This window comes from Pempheris klunzingeri, chromosome 11, assembly GCF_042242105.1.
Source record: "Pempheris klunzingeri isolate RE-2024b chromosome 11, fPemKlu1.hap1, whole genome shotgun sequence".
Classification (NCBI taxonomy): domain Eukaryota; kingdom Metazoa; phylum Chordata; class Actinopteri; order Acropomatiformes; family Pempheridae; genus Pempheris; species Pempheris klunzingeri.
Genome location: NC_092022.1, coordinates 6,072,890 through 6,094,931, shown reverse-complemented (window position 1 = coordinate 6,094,931; position 22,042 = coordinate 6,072,890). Strand labels below are relative to the sequence as shown.

General features: G+C 39.3%; 1 protein-coding gene across 1 annotated transcript in view; it reads left to right on the top strand.

Annotated features, from left to right (window-relative positions):
• The window catches only part of nphp4 (nephronophthisis 4), a 153,849-nt gene that overhangs the window by 87,975 nt on the left and 43,832 nt on the right, over positions 1 to 22,042 (top strand). The window contains exons 12-14 of the mRNA XM_070840057.1: positions 9,037 to 9,174; positions 16,817 to 16,974; positions 19,507 to 19,698. Coding sequence (XP_070696158.1) covers positions 9,037 to 9,174; positions 16,817 to 16,974; positions 19,507 to 19,698 — 488 coding nt within the window. The remainder of the gene's footprint in view (positions 1 to 9,036; positions 9,175 to 16,816; positions 16,975 to 19,506; positions 19,699 to 22,042) is intronic.

Sequence of the window (22,042 nt, the reverse complement as noted above, 5' to 3'; positions counted from 1 at the left end):
ACTCAGTGGAGTCGCAGGGAGGTGATCAGAGTGAATGGTGTGTGTTCAAAGTGCAGGAGTCCAGAGTTTGTATCCACACTCTGGTCTGTGGTTTAGGGGAGTTTAAGGGGACTTCAGTTAAAGTTATTTTGGTTGAAAACATATAAAATGCACATGAAATAAAATACAAAAAGCAAAGAAGACACATTGTCAGAGAGCATTCTAGTTAGTTGCCCAGTATCAACAGTTTTCTGACTTGCTAGGTACATTTTTTAACAGTATTTCATCAATATGTTAATAGAAAACATGATAAGATCGGCACTATGTTTTCCTCAAATTTCCCATTTATTACGAATTAGTTGTATATGAACGTGATTCCTAATAAACAGGGCTGCACATTTGCTAAGACGTTTTTACCTTGATCTTCCATTTCCAAGTGGGCACAAATGCAGCTTTATGTTTATAGCAAATGTCCCATATATTCTCCTATGCACACCTATTCCTGGATAAATATGGGGTAAAAGAGCAGTCATTAGTGTCCTGGATGCTTGTTGTGCACAGCTATTTATCTGATGGCCATCCAGAATTTTTGCAGAAAGAAATGAAAGAGAAAACACTGTGAAGCCATGCCACTGCTGTTGGCAGTCACCCTGCAATTCATCACGACTCTAGTGTTGCTGCAAAATTCACAAATACAGTCCGTGTGTCTCTCTATGTCTCTGTCTCCCACCCTTTCAAAGATACTGTTATGAAAAAATGATTGTTTCAATCCTATGTAGATTTTGCCTCTTAAGCGAAATTTTTCCTCCCTTCTTCAACTTTACTGTCTCGTGCGGATTAATCAATGGCGTCCTCCTCTGAAATGGCTCTGTAAACAAGCCGTACCTTCCTGCTCTTTCAGTAGGCATTGTTAGATCTGACAACTTTCTCTTTCTCGCATAAATTATTGATCCTTGACACCCTCGGTTTTCCATGGTGCAGAATGCTAAGGATCCTTTGGTATTCACTGCCAACATTTGGGAGAGCAGCTGAGCTTATTTGCCTGTGTTGATGATGATTTCTCGCACCGGGCTGCGGTCATGTTTCAGGGTCGTGCTCATGTTCTGTTGACCCAGGTGGTCTTGTAGTCTGCAGGCTAGAGGTGAGGCCATGTATCAGTTTGTTGCTGGCAGAGAGCTGTTTGGCAGCCGGTAGCAGCTCAATCAGGCATAATTTTTCCAGCTTTCTTTCTCACAGTTCTAGCTGGTGCCTGATCTGTCTATCAAATGTGTTTTCCAAAAGAATAGGATTCATGATTTCAGAGCAATCTTTATTGGTGTTGTAGCACCCCAGCCTATATTGCTGTGTGTAAATCCTTCTGTTCGTCTTAACATTAGCAAGTGAAGAGGTAAATGTAATTATACCCACACAGTAGAACGTAATTTTCAAGCTACGAAGAAATTAATGATATTTAGTATTGATGTGAGCTAGGTAAAGATTCAATATTTTCTCTGAAATTACACTGGATTTCTGTCAATGCAGGAGTTTGTCTCATGATATAAAAGTAAAGATTGACTGGAAGATTGACTGATTGATAATCACACCGTGGAGTTTACAGCTTACTACTACCGAAGTAATTGAGAGAGAAAAGTACCTCACGTAAATTTGCTGATTAACATTCGTTTTGAAGAGATGGATTTCTATAATTGATAGTCTTAAACTTACACCAATGTAAATGTTAAATGTTAAGGCACATTAGCTGTGAATAAGATCAAACTGTATTTTGTGTAAGGGATAATGCCAGGGGATAACACTGCCACTGCAAGATGTGTGAACTGTTCAAAGATGCGATCAGAGAGCGATGATGTGATATTAAGTCTCAGTGAGTTCAAAGCGCCATTGTACATCCTGCAGCTTCTGTTTCAGTCCTGTGGTGTTCAGAGGATGACAACCTGAAGGACTGTTGGAAATAAGTTAGCCTCTTAATGTGTTGCAATAAATTGTAAGCAGAAGCTTTGTCTGCGTCCCTGTTGCTATGGTTATTCATTTAATGTAGCCAGCGTATTGCATTGGAACAGTGAATAGACAGTTCAACTGGAACTACTTAGCTGCCCTTTATAGTGTTTTAATAGACACCCAGCAGCCAATCAGAGCTGAACATTTCCCCAGACCATGGTATAAGCATAGCTATACCAGTGTGAGGGCCTTATATTCTAGTTTTTGAGAATCTGAATGGAAACTATAGTATTGAAGGCTGCCAGATCATTTGGAACACAGGATTCACGGTTTCACAAGATGAAGAGGTGTAATTGCACCTCTGTTTGTGTAATGTGACATTTTTTATAACGAGTCTTGAATCTAAACATAAAGAGGGACATGATGAATTTCCCGCCCTATATTTTTTAATTTGTAAATCATTTGCAATCATTTGTAGCATTTACTTATTTTTCAAGTGCGGTGGGGTCACATTTGTATCTGTGAACAATCAAACATCTGACCTATGTGAAGTTTATAATGCTCAGTTTGTGTTGAAAAGATGATTGATGATTGATGATTTTTTTTGGCCAACTAACATTAAAGCCATTATGTGTAGTATATAAAAGTGTAATATGCCGGCGGCAGCTTGGCAGAAAGCTAATTTTTATACAAATAAAAACTTGCCATTGAGATGAAATTTTGAAAAATGCTATAATCAAAGGAAAATTACAGGTAGGATTAGTCTTTTGGAAAAAGAAAATGTTAAGCACAAAGATGTATTCATTTTTCTTTTTAGGCCCAAACTAGGGCTGAATGATTGCAATTGAAATTGGGATTTAAAAGGGTGTCATTTTCAAACCGCAAGAGCTGCAGTTTGATTATACCTTTGCAAAATGGGTTGATGCTGTCTGCATGCCAGTGAGGAAAAAATATAAATGTATAAATAGAAATTGAACGTGGGCTTGGGATTTACTTGATATAAAAAATATCTTACTATCTAGACTATAACCTGTCGTTAGTTATAGTTAATAATGATAATTGTTACTGATATAAGGTACTGGCATAGCCTCATACAACACAATTTATTATTTCATTTTATTATTTATTATTTCTGTTCCTCTGTTATTAATATTTTAGGCTTATTTATTCACCATAGTTACCTCAATTTCAGGTACAGTTTCACTTGTGAAGGAGTTTTCCTTCCTTGACCATGACCATGTCAGGGGGTCACATTCAGGTCAACTGTTAGACCAAAATTTTGGAGAAGCCCTTTCTCTGTTCTTAGAGCAAAGTTTGGCCGTCTGTTGGAAGTGGTTGCTGCCCTTCAGATAAGAACCCAAGCTCTGTTGCTGGGGTTACCAAGGTCACAGCTGATAGTTGTGCTGTGTTCCAGACATTGCAAGATAGACTGTCTCCTGTAGGAGAAATGTGCTGGTGGTGACTTGGAGATCCATACACTGTAATCTGGATTAACGTGGATGGCCATGGGTCCCTGTTTAGAAACCTGAAAACCAAAAGACCATTCACACACATTTTAGGTACGTGTATAATAACCACATTTGGCCATGCACCAGTCACCTCTAATTGAGGCAGCATTGTGCAGCTTCCACACTATAACACCGATAATTTCTCTGTTCTCCTCAACCAAGCATCAATAAATACTTTTGCATAAGACATCGAACCATCCAGACAACTTTTCTTCATAGCATGAATTGACCAGCTTCAGCGATTTAATCACAGCACATGTTCTTCTTCTTTGGTTGTAATATTGGCTGTTTGCTCCATTAGTATAATTTTCACTTTGTCTTTGCTGTTTGAGATTAATCTCACTGTTCCTCATGTCTTGTAGCATTTCACTCTGTCCTACATGTCCTCACATTTTAGTTTCTCTCGTCACGCTCACACAATTATCACTCATCATTACGCATCCAACCCCCACTGTTCACACTTTGACTTGCTACTCCCCCTTTCTGATTTATCTCTAATATTTTCCTTTACTGTGTGCTCGAGTCCTCCGCCCTTTGTTCTCAATATTTCTTTCCAGTAATCTCTCCATCTTTGTCAATAGATCTCCTTCTTAATCCCCCCCCCCCCTTTTAAAGCACACCTGTTCTCACTTGTCTTTCTTTGAGCCGCATGACGAGCTTGACCCCCAAGTCGCAGTCTCTCCGCCCGCACATACGCACATACAGACTGTCAGGAAACAGCCAGAAGAACATTCATGAGGGTCTTTGTTACACACACATTAAATCACACTCACAGAAATGAGGGAGGTTAGCATATACTATACATGTACACACATTTAATGCCTCAGACACATTTGCACAGACACACACACACATACACACGCATACACACATGCAAGTCCCATGAAGCCAGAATGTGAACAGATGATCTGCTTGGCTGTCAGGGCAAACAGGCTGAGTTCAGAACATTGGCAGCCACAGCAACACCACTACTAATTGCCTTGCTCTGCGTATTCTCTTGGCTTGTGTGTGTGTGTGTGAGAGGGAGAGAGAGGGGGAGAGAGAGAGAGATCCTCACATGCAGAGTGAGTGTGGTGTCTTTCACACCCTCTGTGTGCAGGATGTGGTGACTCAATGTGAGATCACATGCATGCGTATGTATGTGTGTGTGTGATATGTGATATGGCTTAGCAATACTTGTATGGACTGACTTGTGACAACCCACTGGTCTTGACATTTTAGGACATTTTGAATTGTGAGGACATTTTGATTTATCCTAACAGACAAAACAGCTCATTTTAGGGTTACACCTACACCTACAGCTACAGCATGGCCAGCACTTTCAAATGAATATATCCATTCTGAAACTATGGGTAAGTAAGTCAAACCACTTTGGTTTAAAATCTGTTTTTCAGTGACATTTAGCATGCACCATTTCTTTAAAAAATGATACTAATTTTGTCAGTATTGAAACCTAAAAGAAAGAAGTAAAAAGTTGTTGACCCTGAACAGCAGCTGTGTTGAACTTAAATCAAGTTAATTAAAATGGATTCCAATACAGCCCAACAATACTAGATATTCTATGTCTTCCCATAATCCCATATCAGATGGGCCAGATGTTTTGGATGATGCAGAAACAAAAACTTAACTAAACCATTCAGATATGAATATTTGCTTTCACAACATACATAGATAGCATGAACAAAAAAAATGGATCCCATAAATCTGGAAATTAGAAACTTGACCAATAGTAGCCCTATTGGCTTAGGAAACTCGAGCATCCAGAGGAAACCAAGCAAAAATGCAAAGAACATGCAAACTCCACACAGGAAGGCCCCAGTCAAACCTAGTGGGGTCTGAAAATGGCCCCTCCCGCTGTGAGTATTAGTGAAGTAGTATTGCTGTGCTACAAGATGTCAAGATAGAAATAAGTGTAAGTCTTAATTAAGTAGACCACTTGCCCATCAGATGAAGGAAAGGTACAAACATAATCACTTGGACATTTTATGGCACGTGCCAATGGTGCTATTTTGTGTTCTTATCTCAACTTGCTCTGCCTGATGACGCTGTCTGCCTTTGGAGGAGGAATGACTCTTAGTAAAAATGTTGGGTCAGATTAACCACTAAAACCTCACTGACCTTCAGGTACAAGCTCAAGCTGTTCAGCCAAACATTGCTCAAGCTGACAGAGTTTTTTTTACTTCTCTTTTAGTGAATATCCTAAGATTTCCAAGGAGACCAAACTTTTGGGTTGAATTTTCGCAAGACATCTAGAATTTTTCCATTTGAAGGAAATGTACAGTCATCAAAAACACAGAGTCTGCCATCTGAATATTTCTCTCAGTGTAAACACCATATGTCTTCAATGGAGATTTGAAGCAAGCTCACACAGAATGTATGATGCTGTCAGACGGTGTGGAATAAGTTGATTTTTCCAACCTTAAAGCTACTTAAGGGTATATTGAAGGGGAAAAAATGGGCATTCAATTTTACGGTTATGATTTAGTATGTATCTGTAATTAGGGTTAGGTTAAATATGAAGGTATAAAATAGTATTGATTGGTCATAAGATGCCAGTGTGCGTTTTCACACTTACTTACATTGCTAGGAAAAGGTTGACACGTGTCGCTATGGATACCAACTGTAGCTAATGCAATATTTGCCACTAAACAACGTATTCGAGTGACCTCAGCTTGAGGCAGGTAATATCTCTCTCTGATGTGTCTTCAGCTCATGACTACAGTGTTGTCACGCACTGAAGGCTTCGTTATGCTCCCTACACTTAGTGGTTCATCATGAGGTACAGGCCATGTGCCACAGCGGCACTTTAAGTCTGCATGGTGTGATTCCTTTCTTTGGTTTGATATGGAAGACGAGGCTTGGCGTGAATGGGAATGTCTGTTTGAACTATTTTAAGGCCCAAGGGAATAAATGTAAATCAATTTAATGTCCTTGCAAGCATACCAGAGTCAATGAGTGTATATGTGTCCTGCAAATCAATGGGTGAGTGACCATCTCCTCTATTACTCCTCAATATGGTTCAATTCAGTATAATAAGCAGATAACAATAACATTCACAAACCCTGTTAGATGAGACCAATTGAAAGACACATGTATTGGCCACAAGATTCTTGAATCCTTAATTTTGAATTCTTGAATCCTTGGATCTCGCTTAATTAATGAGTTTGGTCTAGACCTGCATGAATTGGTGCTGTATAAACAAAGATTGATTGATCTACACTCTCGACATCATTGAAAATGAGGGCATGGCCTCAATGATTCCTTGAGATTTAAAAAAAAAAAGGTTGAATGAATGACAAAAAAAAGTGCAGTGTTGCCATTTGTACATTGTAGCTTTGTTTCTCTCCTACTTAAGAAGATACAATCTGAGAAGCCCAAATTTGTAATAATTAAACGAATGTTCAATTGCTGATCACTGAATATCTAACTCAGTAGTGATCCTGCCAGTCTTTGCAGGTAAGTCATCTTCTGCACCGAAAGCAATGTGTTTTCAGTCTTCAGTCGCTTGCATTGCCTAATTTATTGGCCTAAAGTGAGCTGCAATAGAAAAGGCCACCCTGGTCCCCCAAGTGAGGCTCCTTAGATCAGGCCTATTTGCAGACAAAAATTTCTGGTGTCATTGGTGGAACACTTCCCAATAGGAAGTGACAGATATTAGGAATTGTGCCCAAATAGTACTTAGCATTGCAATCCTTGAAATTCACTCCCAATTAGGATAAAATAGTGCAGCTATGATTATAATAGGAATGTATAAAGAACATTTGGTTAGCCACGTCCATCAGTTAAGATTAGACATTCCTGTGATATAAAGGCCAAATTAAGTTTCTGTCAGAGGATGTCTTGGCGGCAAAGTTAAGACCTCAGAGCAGAATCGGTGCTCTTTAGCATAGAGAGTCAAGCGCTGTGGTTAGGGCATCTGATCAGCATGCCTCCCAGAGGCCTCCCTATGGACATCCATCTGGGAGGAAACCTCAGGGCAGACTCACCCCAGAGGTATAATATATCCTGTCAGGCTATCTGGGAATGCCTCGGGATCCCCTTGGAAGATCTAGAGGTGGTCAGGGAAAGGATGTCTAACCTCCTCTACTTACTTTGCTCCCTTTCCTAATCGAAACTAGATAAGAAGCAGAAAACGTTGAATGAATGATGAGAGGAATTCATGTGTGAAATTTCTTTGGGATTCTGGTCATTAGGCAGACACATTTCACATTTGCAGCTTTAACTGAGTCACAAGCTTACATTGCTTTCTGAGGCCATAACAAGGGATAATACATGGCGAGGTGTATGGATGTACAAAAATAGTGGATGTGGCGAATGCAATGATGTAAAGTAGATTAATCACCAAACAAGTCTAGATTGTAACAACATTACACAACATAAGATGTTCACTTAACACTCAGTAGTAATGAAAATCTGTGATTGATGACAAAAACTCTTCTTTGTGCACTGACATTTGTCTTTTCCTCAGATTTTAATTCTGGAAAAGTATGATGGAACTTCTTGCATAGATTCACAGAAAACTCAGCCTCAGTCTTCCAAATTAAACTACAAAAGACACTGTTCGTTCCTCTCTGGATAATCACCAAGCAATCGACAAGACAACATAATTTGTCTGTGTTTTCAAAATTGAAAATCATTGTTGATCTGTCAATCTGTTTTATGATGTGGGAAAGGCACGATTAAGGGTTGGAAAATGACAGCTTTGTTAAGGTTACAGGACCTTGGTTGTTTCTGCATTATAATTAAAACATGTGAGTTATGATCACGGCCATGCTTTTTTAAAAATAACATTGAAACATGGTCTCAAGCGGGAAATGAATTGTGGTTTTCAGTGTTTCTGTCCAATGATTTTTTGATCCAACTGTCAACCCCGGCTGCCTACCTACATTTTTCGCTCTTTTTACGCCCTTTTACAACATCACCTGACTTCCACCTTTGCTCCTGTTATAATTACTACGGCTGCTGGAAGGCATAACATATGTTATTTTGGAGAGCTTGCTAAAATGACTGATGTTGTCATTGTTCTTGGAAGACAGCCTCAAAAGTTTAGTCCTCTCCGTTGTTGAGGTAAACTAAAGTGGTTACTATGTAAGTAGTGACGGTACATAACATCCCTGGTTAGTGCTATAAAGGTGTCCTTGACTGTACATGCAGTGGCTGTAGCATTGCACTTCTAGCTGGAATAATCCTAACCTTATCTTGTGTAGAGTGCAAGTGGAGTGGCCATGCTGCTCAGCAGTTCTTGGATCATATTTTACTATTATTAAAAGTCCACATTCTGTAGTGATTGATATATCTGGTTGCCACCCATGTATAACCTAAGACAACTGTCAGGACCAGCCATCTCTTTTGTTTCCAGTCAAAAGTCTTCTGAAGCAAGAATGGAGCTGACAAACTGTTTTGAATTCGACCTGCTGGGGGATGACAGTGTTGAAAGATCGTGGGTGGAGAAGCGGGTGGAGTGAGAAGGGCTTATGAGTGCCAAAGCTGTGTAATGGTCTGTTGTTGTCATCTAAGATGGCACATGTGTCTCTCTGGCGTAAAGTGTATTCCTGAGCCCTGTTGTTCATAACCATAATAATAACAGCAAATCATTTGCATTGTTTCTTTGCAGCTCTCGCTGTCTCAGCTGGCAGCTACTTCACGCTACCCGACCATCAGCCACTCCAGCTCGGCGTTGCCATGGCAACAGTCGTTTCCCTCTCTGCTCCATCCTTCCCCGTTGGCATCGGCCCACCAGCTGTCACATGTCGTAAGATTTCCACCCCCGTACGCTCACACACACACTCAACAAAAAAACCTCACGCGCACAGACCCTTGTACTCACACACATACATGCTGAGGAAATATTGCAAGCATTAAGCAAAAGGGAATCATAGATGCGTTTACACACAAAGCACATATTCAAACACAATAACACTAAAACACACAGAGTGGTGAGCCATTATACATAACCAAGGAAATGCAGACCGTCACTCAATTGAGTTCAAAGACATACTCACCTTTACAGCACTCTGCTCTCAGCTTCATACCCATGGAGACACACACACACACACACACACACACACACACACACACACAACCTCTAAACTGAACTCCAGCCATGCACACTCGTTGTCTTTTGAGCTACTGGAAGTGCTGGAGGTGCTGGAGCTTCTCCTTTTCATCTTGATAATCAAAAGAAACATTATTCTTTGACTTGGCTTTTCAAATCTTTCTACAAAGGCAACTTCAATTTTCTTAAGGTATCCAGTATCCTGCATAACCTTGTGTTTTGGTCTCTGGGAAAATATGTTTAATCCGCCTTGTCCAGGACAACTATTTATAGTGATTTACCCTTTTTTACATTTAGCTGCCTCATTTCTGTATGAACTCCCATGTTGAAATGTAATTCATGGCCTTTGTTGGGGTCACAGCAGTAGTATTTAATTGCAGACCTAGATGAACTAGTTTAAAAGTATAAAATAATTTAGTGGACTTTTCTGTGAACTACCACACCACGCCAAACCACAACATAGCACTGCAAGGAGGTCAAAAGCCATGTGAACAACCAATTGCTGTTTCAATCATCTTTAATTAATTATCTAATTAAACCCACTTACATCCATTTGAAGTAACATTCAGATAAATGATATCTGAGAAAACATCTGACTGGTTCTGCCTGCTTATAAGCTTTATGAACCTAAACAATCCAATTATTTTAAGCAGACGATAGCAGAAATCAAGATGTCAACTATACTGTCCTAATTTGAATAACTGCTGAATAATTTCCTGAAACCATATGAGGGTAACCCATTATCTCCAGTTGTAGGTGTTTGCTGCTGAGAATCAGCAGGCAGAGTCATTTTGCACTTTGAAAGCTGCCTCGTCTTTGCTAATTTAAACCATGTTCACCCACAAAGATGCATAAATTTGGGAATCAGCATGCTACACAGTAGAATATATATATATATGCCTTCTACCTTCTTGTATGATATTGCTAGTATTTGAACAGTATAGGGATCATGAACTGTTTCAGTTCATTCGCATGTTAAAGTGCTGGATGGTGCTGTTAACTATTTTTAACTATTTTACGTTAACTATTTTTCTTTTTAGCTTTGTGGGAATTACATTAGTAATGTAGTCAAAATGTAGGGTGGAACAAATTGCTTTTTAGAAATAGATAACATCCACCCTGTCAGTTACCCATTTGGGTAAATACTCATGGGTGTCTGCCCATGATAACTGGAACCTCACAGGTTATGATCATACCCAGTGTGGGGTGTCTGGTGTGTTCACTGTCATCATACCAAGCCTGGGAGGGTACACTGGGTTGTGATGGGAATGAAATGCAGTAAAACACAGACAGATGTGTGTGGGGATGTCTAGACATTTGGATACAACCTTTGACTATATATATTGATAGTTACAGAAACTGTTTAATTTCAGTAGTTTATCCAGAAGTTAAAGAAATGATGTAGAACATTCCATGTGTGTACAATGAATAATTTTCTCATTCGTTCATTCACCTGTCTATATTAAGTTTTCCTTCATTTTTTAAATTTTTTTTTATCACAGTTGGTTTTGAGGCTGTTTCAGAGCTGTCTTGGCAAGTCCACCTGTTTGTACGCCTCAACACTGTGCTCACATTCTTACCAGACAGCAGTGGCTTTAATGGGTTTCTCCCATATTTCATGCTCAGAATCCATATAGCTTAAGCTATGAATCATATTGCAGGAATAATCCAGGAACTGTGGATCAGGCTTACTGGAGATAATAAAATAATCAGTAGCACAATATGGCTAAAAAAAGGTACAATTGAATTTGGTTTTGAAAGGCTGACTGGGTCGTGCTGTGAAACTGTCAGAACAACTTACAGTATCTATTTCGTATGTATGTATAGCTCGCTGGTAGTCAAAAGTCTCAAACATCCTGTATTTTAGCAATTTTTATTAAATTTCAAGCAATATACTTCCTTAATACCATGAAATATGACACCAGTTGACCAGTACCAGTTGAAATGAGATTGCTTTTCTGATTTTTTTAATGTTTAATCTAATAATGAAGCAACCCATTATGTAAATACATACACATAGCTGTTTTTGCCTACAGATTGTTCATATCTTGATTCATTTCCATATATTCATAAACATAATTTAAATATCCATAGCTGGCAACACACTGTCATATCAGTTTAACCTCATGCTGCGAGAGTGGCGTGTTAGCATATTGTGTTACATCATAGAGGATACATTCATGTTCTTTAGTCTGTGTGAACCTTTATCTTTTTCTCATTTCTCTCATTACATAAAAATGTTAAAAAAAAAAAAAAATGCTGTTTTGCTACGGCGACAATTTACCTGTCTGTTAGCTAAACTTGACTTGAATCTTATTTACTCAAATATTTAAGTACAGAGTGTAGGATAAGTTATTCACCTTTACGTGAAATACTGTATTACATATGTATTTTGATATGTAGTTAATTCAATCCAAGAGGTCAGGGTCTTAATCTGCAGACTTTAAAGTGAGCCTATGTTACTTTTGCTGAGTAGTTGCTATAAATGGAAATTGTGGCATACGGGTAAATACTAAAACATAGTGTAACAGTGGCACGGGTAGTGGTCATAGCAGACCATAAGCTGTAGCTGCCTTAGTGGTTTGAATTGAGGATGGGCTGTTTCATTGCTTATGATCTCAACTTTTCGGTAAACAAATGAATGTGGTATTTCCTCTGTCAGCAGTAACATGATCTTGCTGTATGAGTCAGATTCTGACAATATCTTAAATTGTTTCTCTTTAATTCAGGTGACAGTTGCTTGATTGTGTTTTGTATGCTGCCGTTGATCGTGTACAATGATCTTAGCGCACATTAGTGTTCACTTTTGATACTGTAAGTGGATTTCTGTGACATTCTCTTTGCATATTATTGAGTCATTAAATCAGCTTGTAGAATTTATTGTTAAGACCTCCATTTGCCCTTGTCCATAACCTGACCACACCTGCCTATAAAAAGCAGTTAATCATAAGTCAGGCTTGATGGCAGCAAGGTCAGATACAGTATAAATTCATTACTTTGAGACATTCAAACATGCTAAGGCTTCCTCTTCCTCTAAGGGTATTATAGTGCAGGCTGTTTGCTCAGAGGAGAATGGATGTGTATGTTGCAGCATGACTTTGGTTAAGGTTGTTACCATCATGTTTGATGGAAAGCCCAGTAATGCACAGCCATGCAAGTCCTATGATAGGCCTGCTGAACCATGCGCATGTATCAGAGACCAGATAAAAACAATACTTGACTGGAAAATGACACCATTAGTGCTCCTTAGCTAATTATCTGTGCTCATACCCCTTCAGCTGTGTGTCTGTCAATGACAATGAAGAGGGGATTAATGCTTGCCACAAAAAAAATTTTAGAACTGTTGAATAGATCCACAGGCATTAACAGTTCTTTTTCTTTTCCCAAATAGCTGATACTGTGAAGTCGAAAAGAATAAAATGGATAACAAGAAATTATACTGTTAAACAGAGGAATGAAAGTAACTGAATTGCAGATTAAAAGCAAAACTGCCTCAGAGTCAAAGCATAAACAATAAGCTGTTGACATTTAACTCATCACTTAGGGTGGCACTTTGGTTAAACTAAAAATTACCACTGTTGTGTTTATTCAAATACACATCTTCACTCAGGAAAAAATAACACTTGGTTCTTGGACGTTTCCTGGAAAACATTTTTTATTTGGCACTAATTTGGAGAAAACAAGAATGTCCTTGGAAGTTCCTTTCAAAACCAAGTAAATATTCATTCAGTATTTACTTGTTATTGGAAACTTTGTTCTCTATTCTTGCCTGTAGACACATTTCACATTTTTGCTTGTTCAATTAATCTGCTTTGCACTGACTAAATCAGTCTATCAATTGAAAATAATTGATTGAAATTGATATCAACTGATCAACTTTTCTATTGCATCTGTAATTAGTGATACATTTCATTGTTCTCTCTGTGGAACTTCTTTTCTATTCGCTTACTTACTTCGCTTACTATTTTTAAAGGACACAACTGCTGATATTTTTTATATCCCGCAACTAAACCAACAATGAATTGATCCTTCTAACAAGTCTTGTTTGTGTATCCAAAAGCCTAATATATCTTATTATTGTCCAAAAACTACTAAAAGCCATCAACAAAACACGTGATCCTTCATAACAATGAACATGGGAACTGTAGTTTATGCTGAGTCAATTCCACATACATTGTACTGCTGCCATGAATACTAACTAGTTCACAAAACGTGTATTAATCCACAGCTGAAAAATAGCTGAAAACAAGTCTTTTTCAGAAATTAAACTAGGTATGTCTGACCCACTTTTAAAGATTTGCATCTTCACAAGGAACTAATGAATGGGCTTGGGGCCACAGGCAGCATAAGAAAATGAAAAAGTACTGAGAAGCCAACACATTGTTGGTTTTGGTCTTTGCATGGGATTTGATAACATGCAATATAGAATTAAATGGGAAGTTTAACACTGTAATTGTAATTTTTGCTGGAGCTACTGCTGCATGTTTGGATGTTAGGTAGAAAGGTTGAGTGAGAGCAGGGCACAGGAGTTTATAAAGTTGGCTGCCGGTAATGAATCCAGTATTACAGTAGAGACAGTACAGATAGACTCGCGTGCTTTATGTTCCTTGTTCCTAGAGTTACACCATCTGAGCTGATTCATCTCCTTAAAATCTGTCCCAGATATTCTGCCCTTCGATAGCTTGAGAAATTTCATCAGCACACCCTTCCATTTTTTCTTGGTGATATATTGTCTTCATGTCAAGTTTATTTATAGAGCATGTTCAGCAAACAGGTATGTCATAGAGGTCTTTGGAGAAAAGGCACAAAACATCACAAAAGCAGGCAAAAATCGAGTGTAATGAAACAGCAACAAGAAAGTAGTGCAACACAGATAAACGTTGACAGAGTTACACCAGGAGAAAACATGAAAATTCAAAACAACGTACTGTAAGTAATGATTTTATAATTGGCAAGGCAGCTTGTAGAGAGTCATTCCTGCTGCCTCAGACGTCTCTTGGTTTTTCACACATGTCACTTTGAAATAAGAATAGCAGAGCATAATTTCAGAGATTTGCACATTGTGTTTTGCTGTCAAACATGTTGATTCACAGTTGTTAGTTCCAAATAAATTATAATCCAGTAAAATTGCCACCTGCAGCTCTAAACACTGAGCTACATCCTGATAAATGCTCCGATGATTCTTCAATATTAAGTAGACCACTGACAGGAGAATATTCATCGCTTTACTTAGAACTGTATAAACACAGATCAAGGTGGTCTTTATGTCCTCACACGGCTACTCTGTACCGAAGCTGTGTAATTCTACTGTAGGTGTGGGGTGGGGGCAGCCCTGGGTATTTAGGCCATTTCTACAGTCAGTTCTGACAACTCCACCTCTAGCTTCCTCTCTTACTGCTGTGTTACTTTGTTCTAAGCCCACCATAACACAGTTTTTACTTCTTTTCCATGCAGCCAGCTGCCAATTACGTTCAGTGAAGTACTTTTTTGTATTCTTTTGTGCCAGTACTACATTGCAATCCTTTCATGTTGTTGCACTCGCCTTTGCCCACACTCTTGGGTAATCAATTTGTAATTTTAATAGGGTTCTTAGTGACTTCTGGCAATAAAAAAATTATAGAGCATGGGTATAAGTATAAGTAAGAAAAATCATGATATACTGTTATATTACAGCAAAGCTACACTCTTAGAAATTCCCCCTGTTAAAAAACGGTAAACAACTGGCAGTAGGGTTGCCAGGAAATTACTGTAAAATTAACAGTATATTGCTGTTGCTGAAATTTACAGTTAATTACTGTTAGTATAAATACAGCAAAAAGCTGTTATTTTAAACCTTTACAGGAAAATACTGTTGAAAAGATTAGCAGTTTATTACCGTTTATTTACACTTTTTCTTAAGACGTATATTTGCAGCTTTTAACTGTGAATTTCAGCAAAATACTACACCTTGTTGTTAATTAATCATTTCCTTCTAGCAAAATAGACAATATATTTATTTTTCTAAACCTAGTGATTTGATAGATTGCTTCTTGCATGTCATGTTATAAACACCATGTTTTAATGTGATAAAGAAACATAGCCTTTGAAAGTGCAACTTAAAATGCCAAGACAAATAATAAAACTTCAAAGTGTCTTCTCAGACCATGTCTCTTTATTGAAATTGAACAAAGTATCAACAAGAACAAGAACAAGAACAAGTATTGCACTGCCTTGCCAAAACCTTGTGCGAAAAGGTCACCTTTTTAAGGTTAAACAAAAAGAGTTTGGTGGCTCTTAGGATTAACACACTTTCTCATAACATAGAGAATAACTTAAAACACTAAAATAACAAAACAAAAAAGTTGCTTGAGAACTGAGAACAGCAGCAACTACGTGTGTGTCTGTGTGTCTGCACGTGTGTGTGTGCATGTCTATGTGTGTGTATGTGTGTAACTGACTATATGAAGTCCCACTCAAAATCCATCAGTCTCTTCAGGAGACTTGAGACCGGAGGGCTGAAGGAGGGAGAAGCTCTCTTCTTGCCTTTTCCTTTGCCCCCTGCAGCCTTTGTGCCCCGCTCAGGGTTGATCCCGATGAACCGCCTGAAAAACAAGAGTGCATGTTCAGAGTTGGTGTTGAACAACACATACTGTAATTATATACATGTGTTTAATGTTCTTGATATTCCATATTGTAGTTGATTTACTAAGCCCAGCCAGGGTGTGAATTGAACCAATATTAATATGTCTCAAGGCATTGCATACCCATATAACAACCCCTACCAACATTTGAAATTACAAGAAAATGTTTTGTGGGGTTTTCCCCTTTAGCTAACTGTTAAGATCGCGCTAGCTAGTTAGCTAGCAAAGAATTTACTCGCGGTGTGCCTAGCTAATGCTAATCTTACAAATGACTCCAACTTAAGTAAGTGATGGTTTTTGCCTATTCTAATTAGCAAAGCAGTAAGAAACTCACCTGTTTGTTGTGGTGATGGAACTAGATAACAATTTGGCTTCAAACTCCACTCTCCAACGTGTCCTCCTCTCTCACCTTCTTGTTCCCAAAATGCATTGCAAAAAATACAAGAAATGACTGTTTTCTTTTCTTGAAGTTATAATACAGTAAAATAATGTTATAAACTGTTATTATACAGGGTAACCCTGTATTTAAACATAACAGGATCTTACTGTTTAAATTTCACCGTAAATTTACAGCAGTTTCTTAGAGTGTATTGATTAAAATGGAAATCTCATGTAGATATGTTATCAATATGGTTAATATATATATTAAACAGAGAACAGTTCAGTATCTGCTGCTAGTTGATCATTTGCTGTATCTGTGTCATCCCACTTTGGTTCAGGCCTGCTCAGTTGTCAGCAACATCGCCCACCTGGAAGTGAACCTTCAGCGTGGAGGGGATGTGTCACCTTCAGCTCAGGACGAAGGAGACCAACTTCAGGAGCTGCCCTTCACCCCTGTCCATGCCCCTGTCATCACCCTGGGGATGAATGTGCCGAGGTGAGCCCCCTCTGTTTCTGCTTCAGGCTGGGCCAATGATCTGCTTAAATCAAACAGTTTTTATTCTGTAAAAAACGCTCCAATGCACTTTTTGTTGAAGCTGCTGTAATAAATGTGAACAGGTTAAGAAGCTGGTTGAAAATCCCAAAGTATCTTTAAGTTTATGAAACCAGAAAATGTTACACTGAGAGTAATGCTTTTTCAACATTCAGTGGCATGGAAAGAGTTGAAAAACAAACAATGGAATAAAGGAATAAACAATGGCTTGTATTTTTTTCTGATGTTGAAATGCATCTCTTGTTAATGACTTTTGCTCCAAGAAAAATACAGGACAGCTTTCATAAAACATGCTGGACATTTTTTAAACACTTTGTGGCATCCTTTTTCATGTTCTCGTCTTTTGCCTCTGGATCATCATTACCCATGTCAGGGATAATTATTTGCATTAGTCAGTCTTAAATCCAGTATGTAGAGCCAATCTTCTCTCTGAAACCCATATCTATCCCTGATCCTGTAAGAGGAGTAAGGCAAATACCACTTCCTGTATGCTGGTGTCAGAATCAGCTGAGTAACATGAATTGCAATAAAGAGCCCAGCTGTTTTTTTGTGAAAGGGTAAGCACTGCCCAGTGTCATGATAGATGCTTATAATGTGTCGCCTTGAAAATCCATTAGCTGACTTGAGTGGAATTGAATTGTTGGTCAGCACTTCAGTATAAAAAGGATGCTCTAGTGTGGCCCAGATGTGTGATACTAGTACGATTTGGCCACCTGGCCTCCCTAGATTAATACCAAGTGGGATCGAGTTCTTAACACATTTTTTCCTTTTCTCCTGCACTGCAGTTACTGGTGCAGCTAACCTCTCTATTACAGCACCAGAGGGTGACATGAGTGCTATTCATGTTTGATCAGAGATATTATTGAATGAGGCCACTTGAAACATCCTTTTAACATGCTACCATGGCCCAGTATCTCGATGTGAACCCTTGTACTGCCCTTCATTACCACAATAGTTCACTGTCTTCCTATCTATAGAGTGATATTGATCGGCTCACTAATTGGCAGCATGTGTTCACTGGGTAGTATAGCGATGTTGTCAGTAAGTAGGAGAATTCAGCTCAGAGCCAATTTAAAGAAATCGTTTTTTTCCTGCCTTTACATCCCACTTTGGGTAATGGTCTTGTTTGTTAAATCCAGCTGTATGGAAGAGGTTTTGAAGTTGATTCAGTGTTGCAATGAAATTAGCTCACAGTTTACTTTGCCGTTAATAATAGAGTTTGGAGAGGATATCATAATGGCAGCAGTAATGCAGCCAAGCTTGTTGAGGTGGGACACAGAATGAGAACACCCTGCCAATAATGGGCGCAGTTACTCAGAAACAAGGCATTGCATTAGTACAGAGAGTCTGTAAATAAGCAGCTGGCATTGAAACAGTTTCCAATCCCAGAGTTTGGATCCAGACACGATGTTGTTCAGTTCAGTGGGCTGAAACATCTCTGAGTCTTCACTTGGAGCCAAAACATCTTTTTGACTGTTTTCGGTGTGGAATGACCCACTTCTTTGAGGAGAACAATGAAGTCTAAAGAAGTTTAATTGAAGTTGCCGTGCATATCTGATTGAGCCCCTCTTGAAATAAAAATGATGACTTGAATATTAATCCACTGGGGTTAAATTAAGATATAACTTTGAGCGATTGGGAGGAGAGGGAAAGCATGAAATTGACACAGCCGCAGGGGAAAACCCAATCGACTGTCTATTTCACTGTTGTTGCCTTAATTAGTTTGATCAAGACGTCATTCTCTCACAAATGTGACTGTGTGGGCTCAACTGTTTACCAACTGGACACAGGCAGCATTACTGTTATGATAAGCCCAAACATTATCGTTCATTTTCCTGTGCTTGCACTTTAGCCAGCCATCTGTGCACTGTGTTTGTCGTACCCAGAGTGTTTGGTGTCAATGTTGAAAGTATAAGTTATGAATGTTACCATAGTTGTGGAAAAACAGGTGGCTGCCATGATTAGAGATAACTGCGACTTATGCTTGAAAATCCTGAGGGAGAGCTTTGGCACCCGTTCTCTCTCTCCCCTGAAAGCACTCTTGTGGCGCCGCTGCTTGATGGATATTGCTGACATCCACATGCTGTCTAATCATTGTTTGACTGCATTTTTGTTCAAGTCCAGCCAGGTATTGAAATTCAGGTGCAGTTTAACAGGATGAAGTGAGTAAATTGAAATTATCTCCCATAAGACACACATCTTGTGTCACGATGGAGCTTATCCAAGTTAAACTGAGTCGGGTTCTGAAATGATGAAACGGCACAGTCTTCCACTCAGATCCAAACATTTTTTCTGCCTCATTTACAATCACAAATCACCCAAGTGAGGCTGATGCATCAGGGACTAAACACATTACCTCCTGCTGCTCGTAAAGCATCAGGAATGGCTTCCGCTGCAGTCTTTTCGGCTTTGGCGAGTGATCGATGTGCGCTCATAGTTCTGGAACCTTCCTCTAATTTAACCTTTCTCCTGAAGCTCCTGTGCAGTCAGCTCTAGGAGCTCACTGGCCCACCTCTACTCCGCTGGCTTCCCCGACATAGTGGACTGCAGTGGACAGGCGGCGGAAGTCCTGGACCCCACAGAGGCTGTGCCCTTTGACCCGCAGCGTGAGGAGACCGACCCTCTACAGGGAAACCTGCTGGTGTTCCAGTTCCTAGGTTTTACCAGGTGAAGCCTACAGTGCTGGGGCACATGAGGCTGCAGCGTTATTCATTGCTGCAGTTCATGTACTTTACAGCACATTTGCTATTGTCATGAATATCAGTGTAGATTCGGCAGGTACACAATGATAGATTACCTGTGATTACATGCTCCCTAAGTATTGCTGTAAATATAATAACTTGTATTTGAAGAAATGTCAGAACTGTTGTTGCACTTGACAACTGCACACTGAGCCACTGGACATTTAACTGTATACAGAAATAGATACATCCTTGATGCATTTTAGTTGACAGCCAAGGACAAGGACCCCGTCTGCCCTGAGATTTCTCTTTTTTGGTATTGAACTGCAGCCAGAACTTTCAAGCACTTAAATTCTGCAGGCATAAAGTCCTGCCAGTCACCCTCTACACACATGTCGAGTGCATACCCATACACAGGATGCAGACATACGCTCACAATTGCAGAAAAACACATAAGCACATTTCCCATCAGCATGGGCTGAATAGCGCTTCTGTCAGCGGCCCATCACAAAAACCCTGGAGCCAACGTCCCCTCTGTCAGGGGCTGACAGTAGAGAGAGGGGCTGCTGAAGGACGGGTACAAAACACACCACTCTTTGTGTCCTTCTATCTTGTCATCGGCACTGTCAGCAGTTTGATAAATCCAACTCACATCTGTCTTGTTCATCATAGATTCACAACCATGCTGGCATGACTTCCTGTGTACCAACCTCAGCGCTCTGTAATTTCTTGCTATTCAGATACATGTGATGCATAATGCCGTTCGCAGTGCTGTGTGCGAACAGACAGATCTACATTGTTTCCAATTAGAATTAATATATGTAGATCAAAATGTTAGGCTCTTCCTGTGTGGTAATAGATGTCATTAACTTCATGTAGATTCACCTCAGGGTGCTCCAAATGTTACAGACAGGGAAAAGAGTAGACTCATAACACTAACGTGAATTTATGTTTGGTTCCACATGATTCCAAGTAATCATGTAAGATAGCTGAAAATACTTTGCCTAATTGGCAAATTTGAATTAAGAATATGGCACTCAGTGAATCTTGTGGAAGACTTTTTGTTGGACAGTCACCCAAGATCCCCAAATCAAGACACGTCAGCTCCTCTGCCACGACTACTATTTCTGTCTGTCAATTGTGTGCCTCAGATGTTATTAAAGGATGAAGTCAGTGGAATTAGACTGCCAGCTCATCCATAAAGGTGGACTCAGCAATTCTGGAGACTGTCAACAGTTAAACGGTTAATTGTTAACATTCCTGCAGTTTTCCAGAATCCAAGGAAATGGTCAGAATACTTGTAGTACTTGAATACTGTTAATTAATTTTGTCAGCTAATGTCGGCCTCTAAAATTAGATATAAATAAATCAGACGCACAAAAGTTGGGGTAACTTTGCTGCCTAAATTGTCTCCACAATAACCCTAAGGTGAACTGACACCGTTACTTGATTGGGTGGCCAGCGCTGTGACATATTGCTGATGACTGAGCCTCATATAAGATAACTCTGTTTTGGGAACACAGTGACATCTCTAAAAAGAAGTAAGTAGGAACATTAGCAGTCAGGCGATCAGACCGGTTGTAAACAAAACCCCAGGTCAGCTAAACTTATTTCAAAGAGAAATTGAAGGCGAACGGTAAAATTACTACCTAGATAGTCTGAGGTAAACTTCCATTACACTTCACAGACTGTCTTCCTGGTTCCACTTTAACCTACCATATTATTGTAGTTGTGCATGCACACATCATACACAAGATATCCATTATTTCCCCACTTAGGTTGAGCAGAACGTTCAGTAATGGCATGTTTTCTAAAAGCACAGTTTCACTACCCTGTTTATTCCATACAGAGCAGCAATTAAATTGCTTCCTTTCTGCAGGCGAGTTGTAGGAGGTTTGGTTCTAAAAACCTAGTTATATCGTAAGATTACAACATCAAATATTTAAAGCCTCTGGGTCAGTTGAAACTCAAACATGTAATCAGTTTGCGACTGTGAAACAAAACAGATATTTTAATATCATAAATTGTGGATTTTTACTTAAATATGTGTGTTGTGAAGGTTTTTTATTTCCCCAAGGCCACCATAAGGCTATCTGAAGTGCAACGTGAAACCACATACCTGAACATACGTATATTGCATGTCTCTGGCTGTTGAGTGGGTTGGGGGTTACCTCATAATTATGACAAACAGGTATGGCAGGCAGGGGTTTAGGCAGTGGCAGCAATAGCACTTACGCAAGCGGGGAGCCCATGGATAGTCAATGTAATTTCTGCCTCTTGCTCAAGCACCATAATTGTCAATATTGTCTGTTTATGGAATGAATATTAAT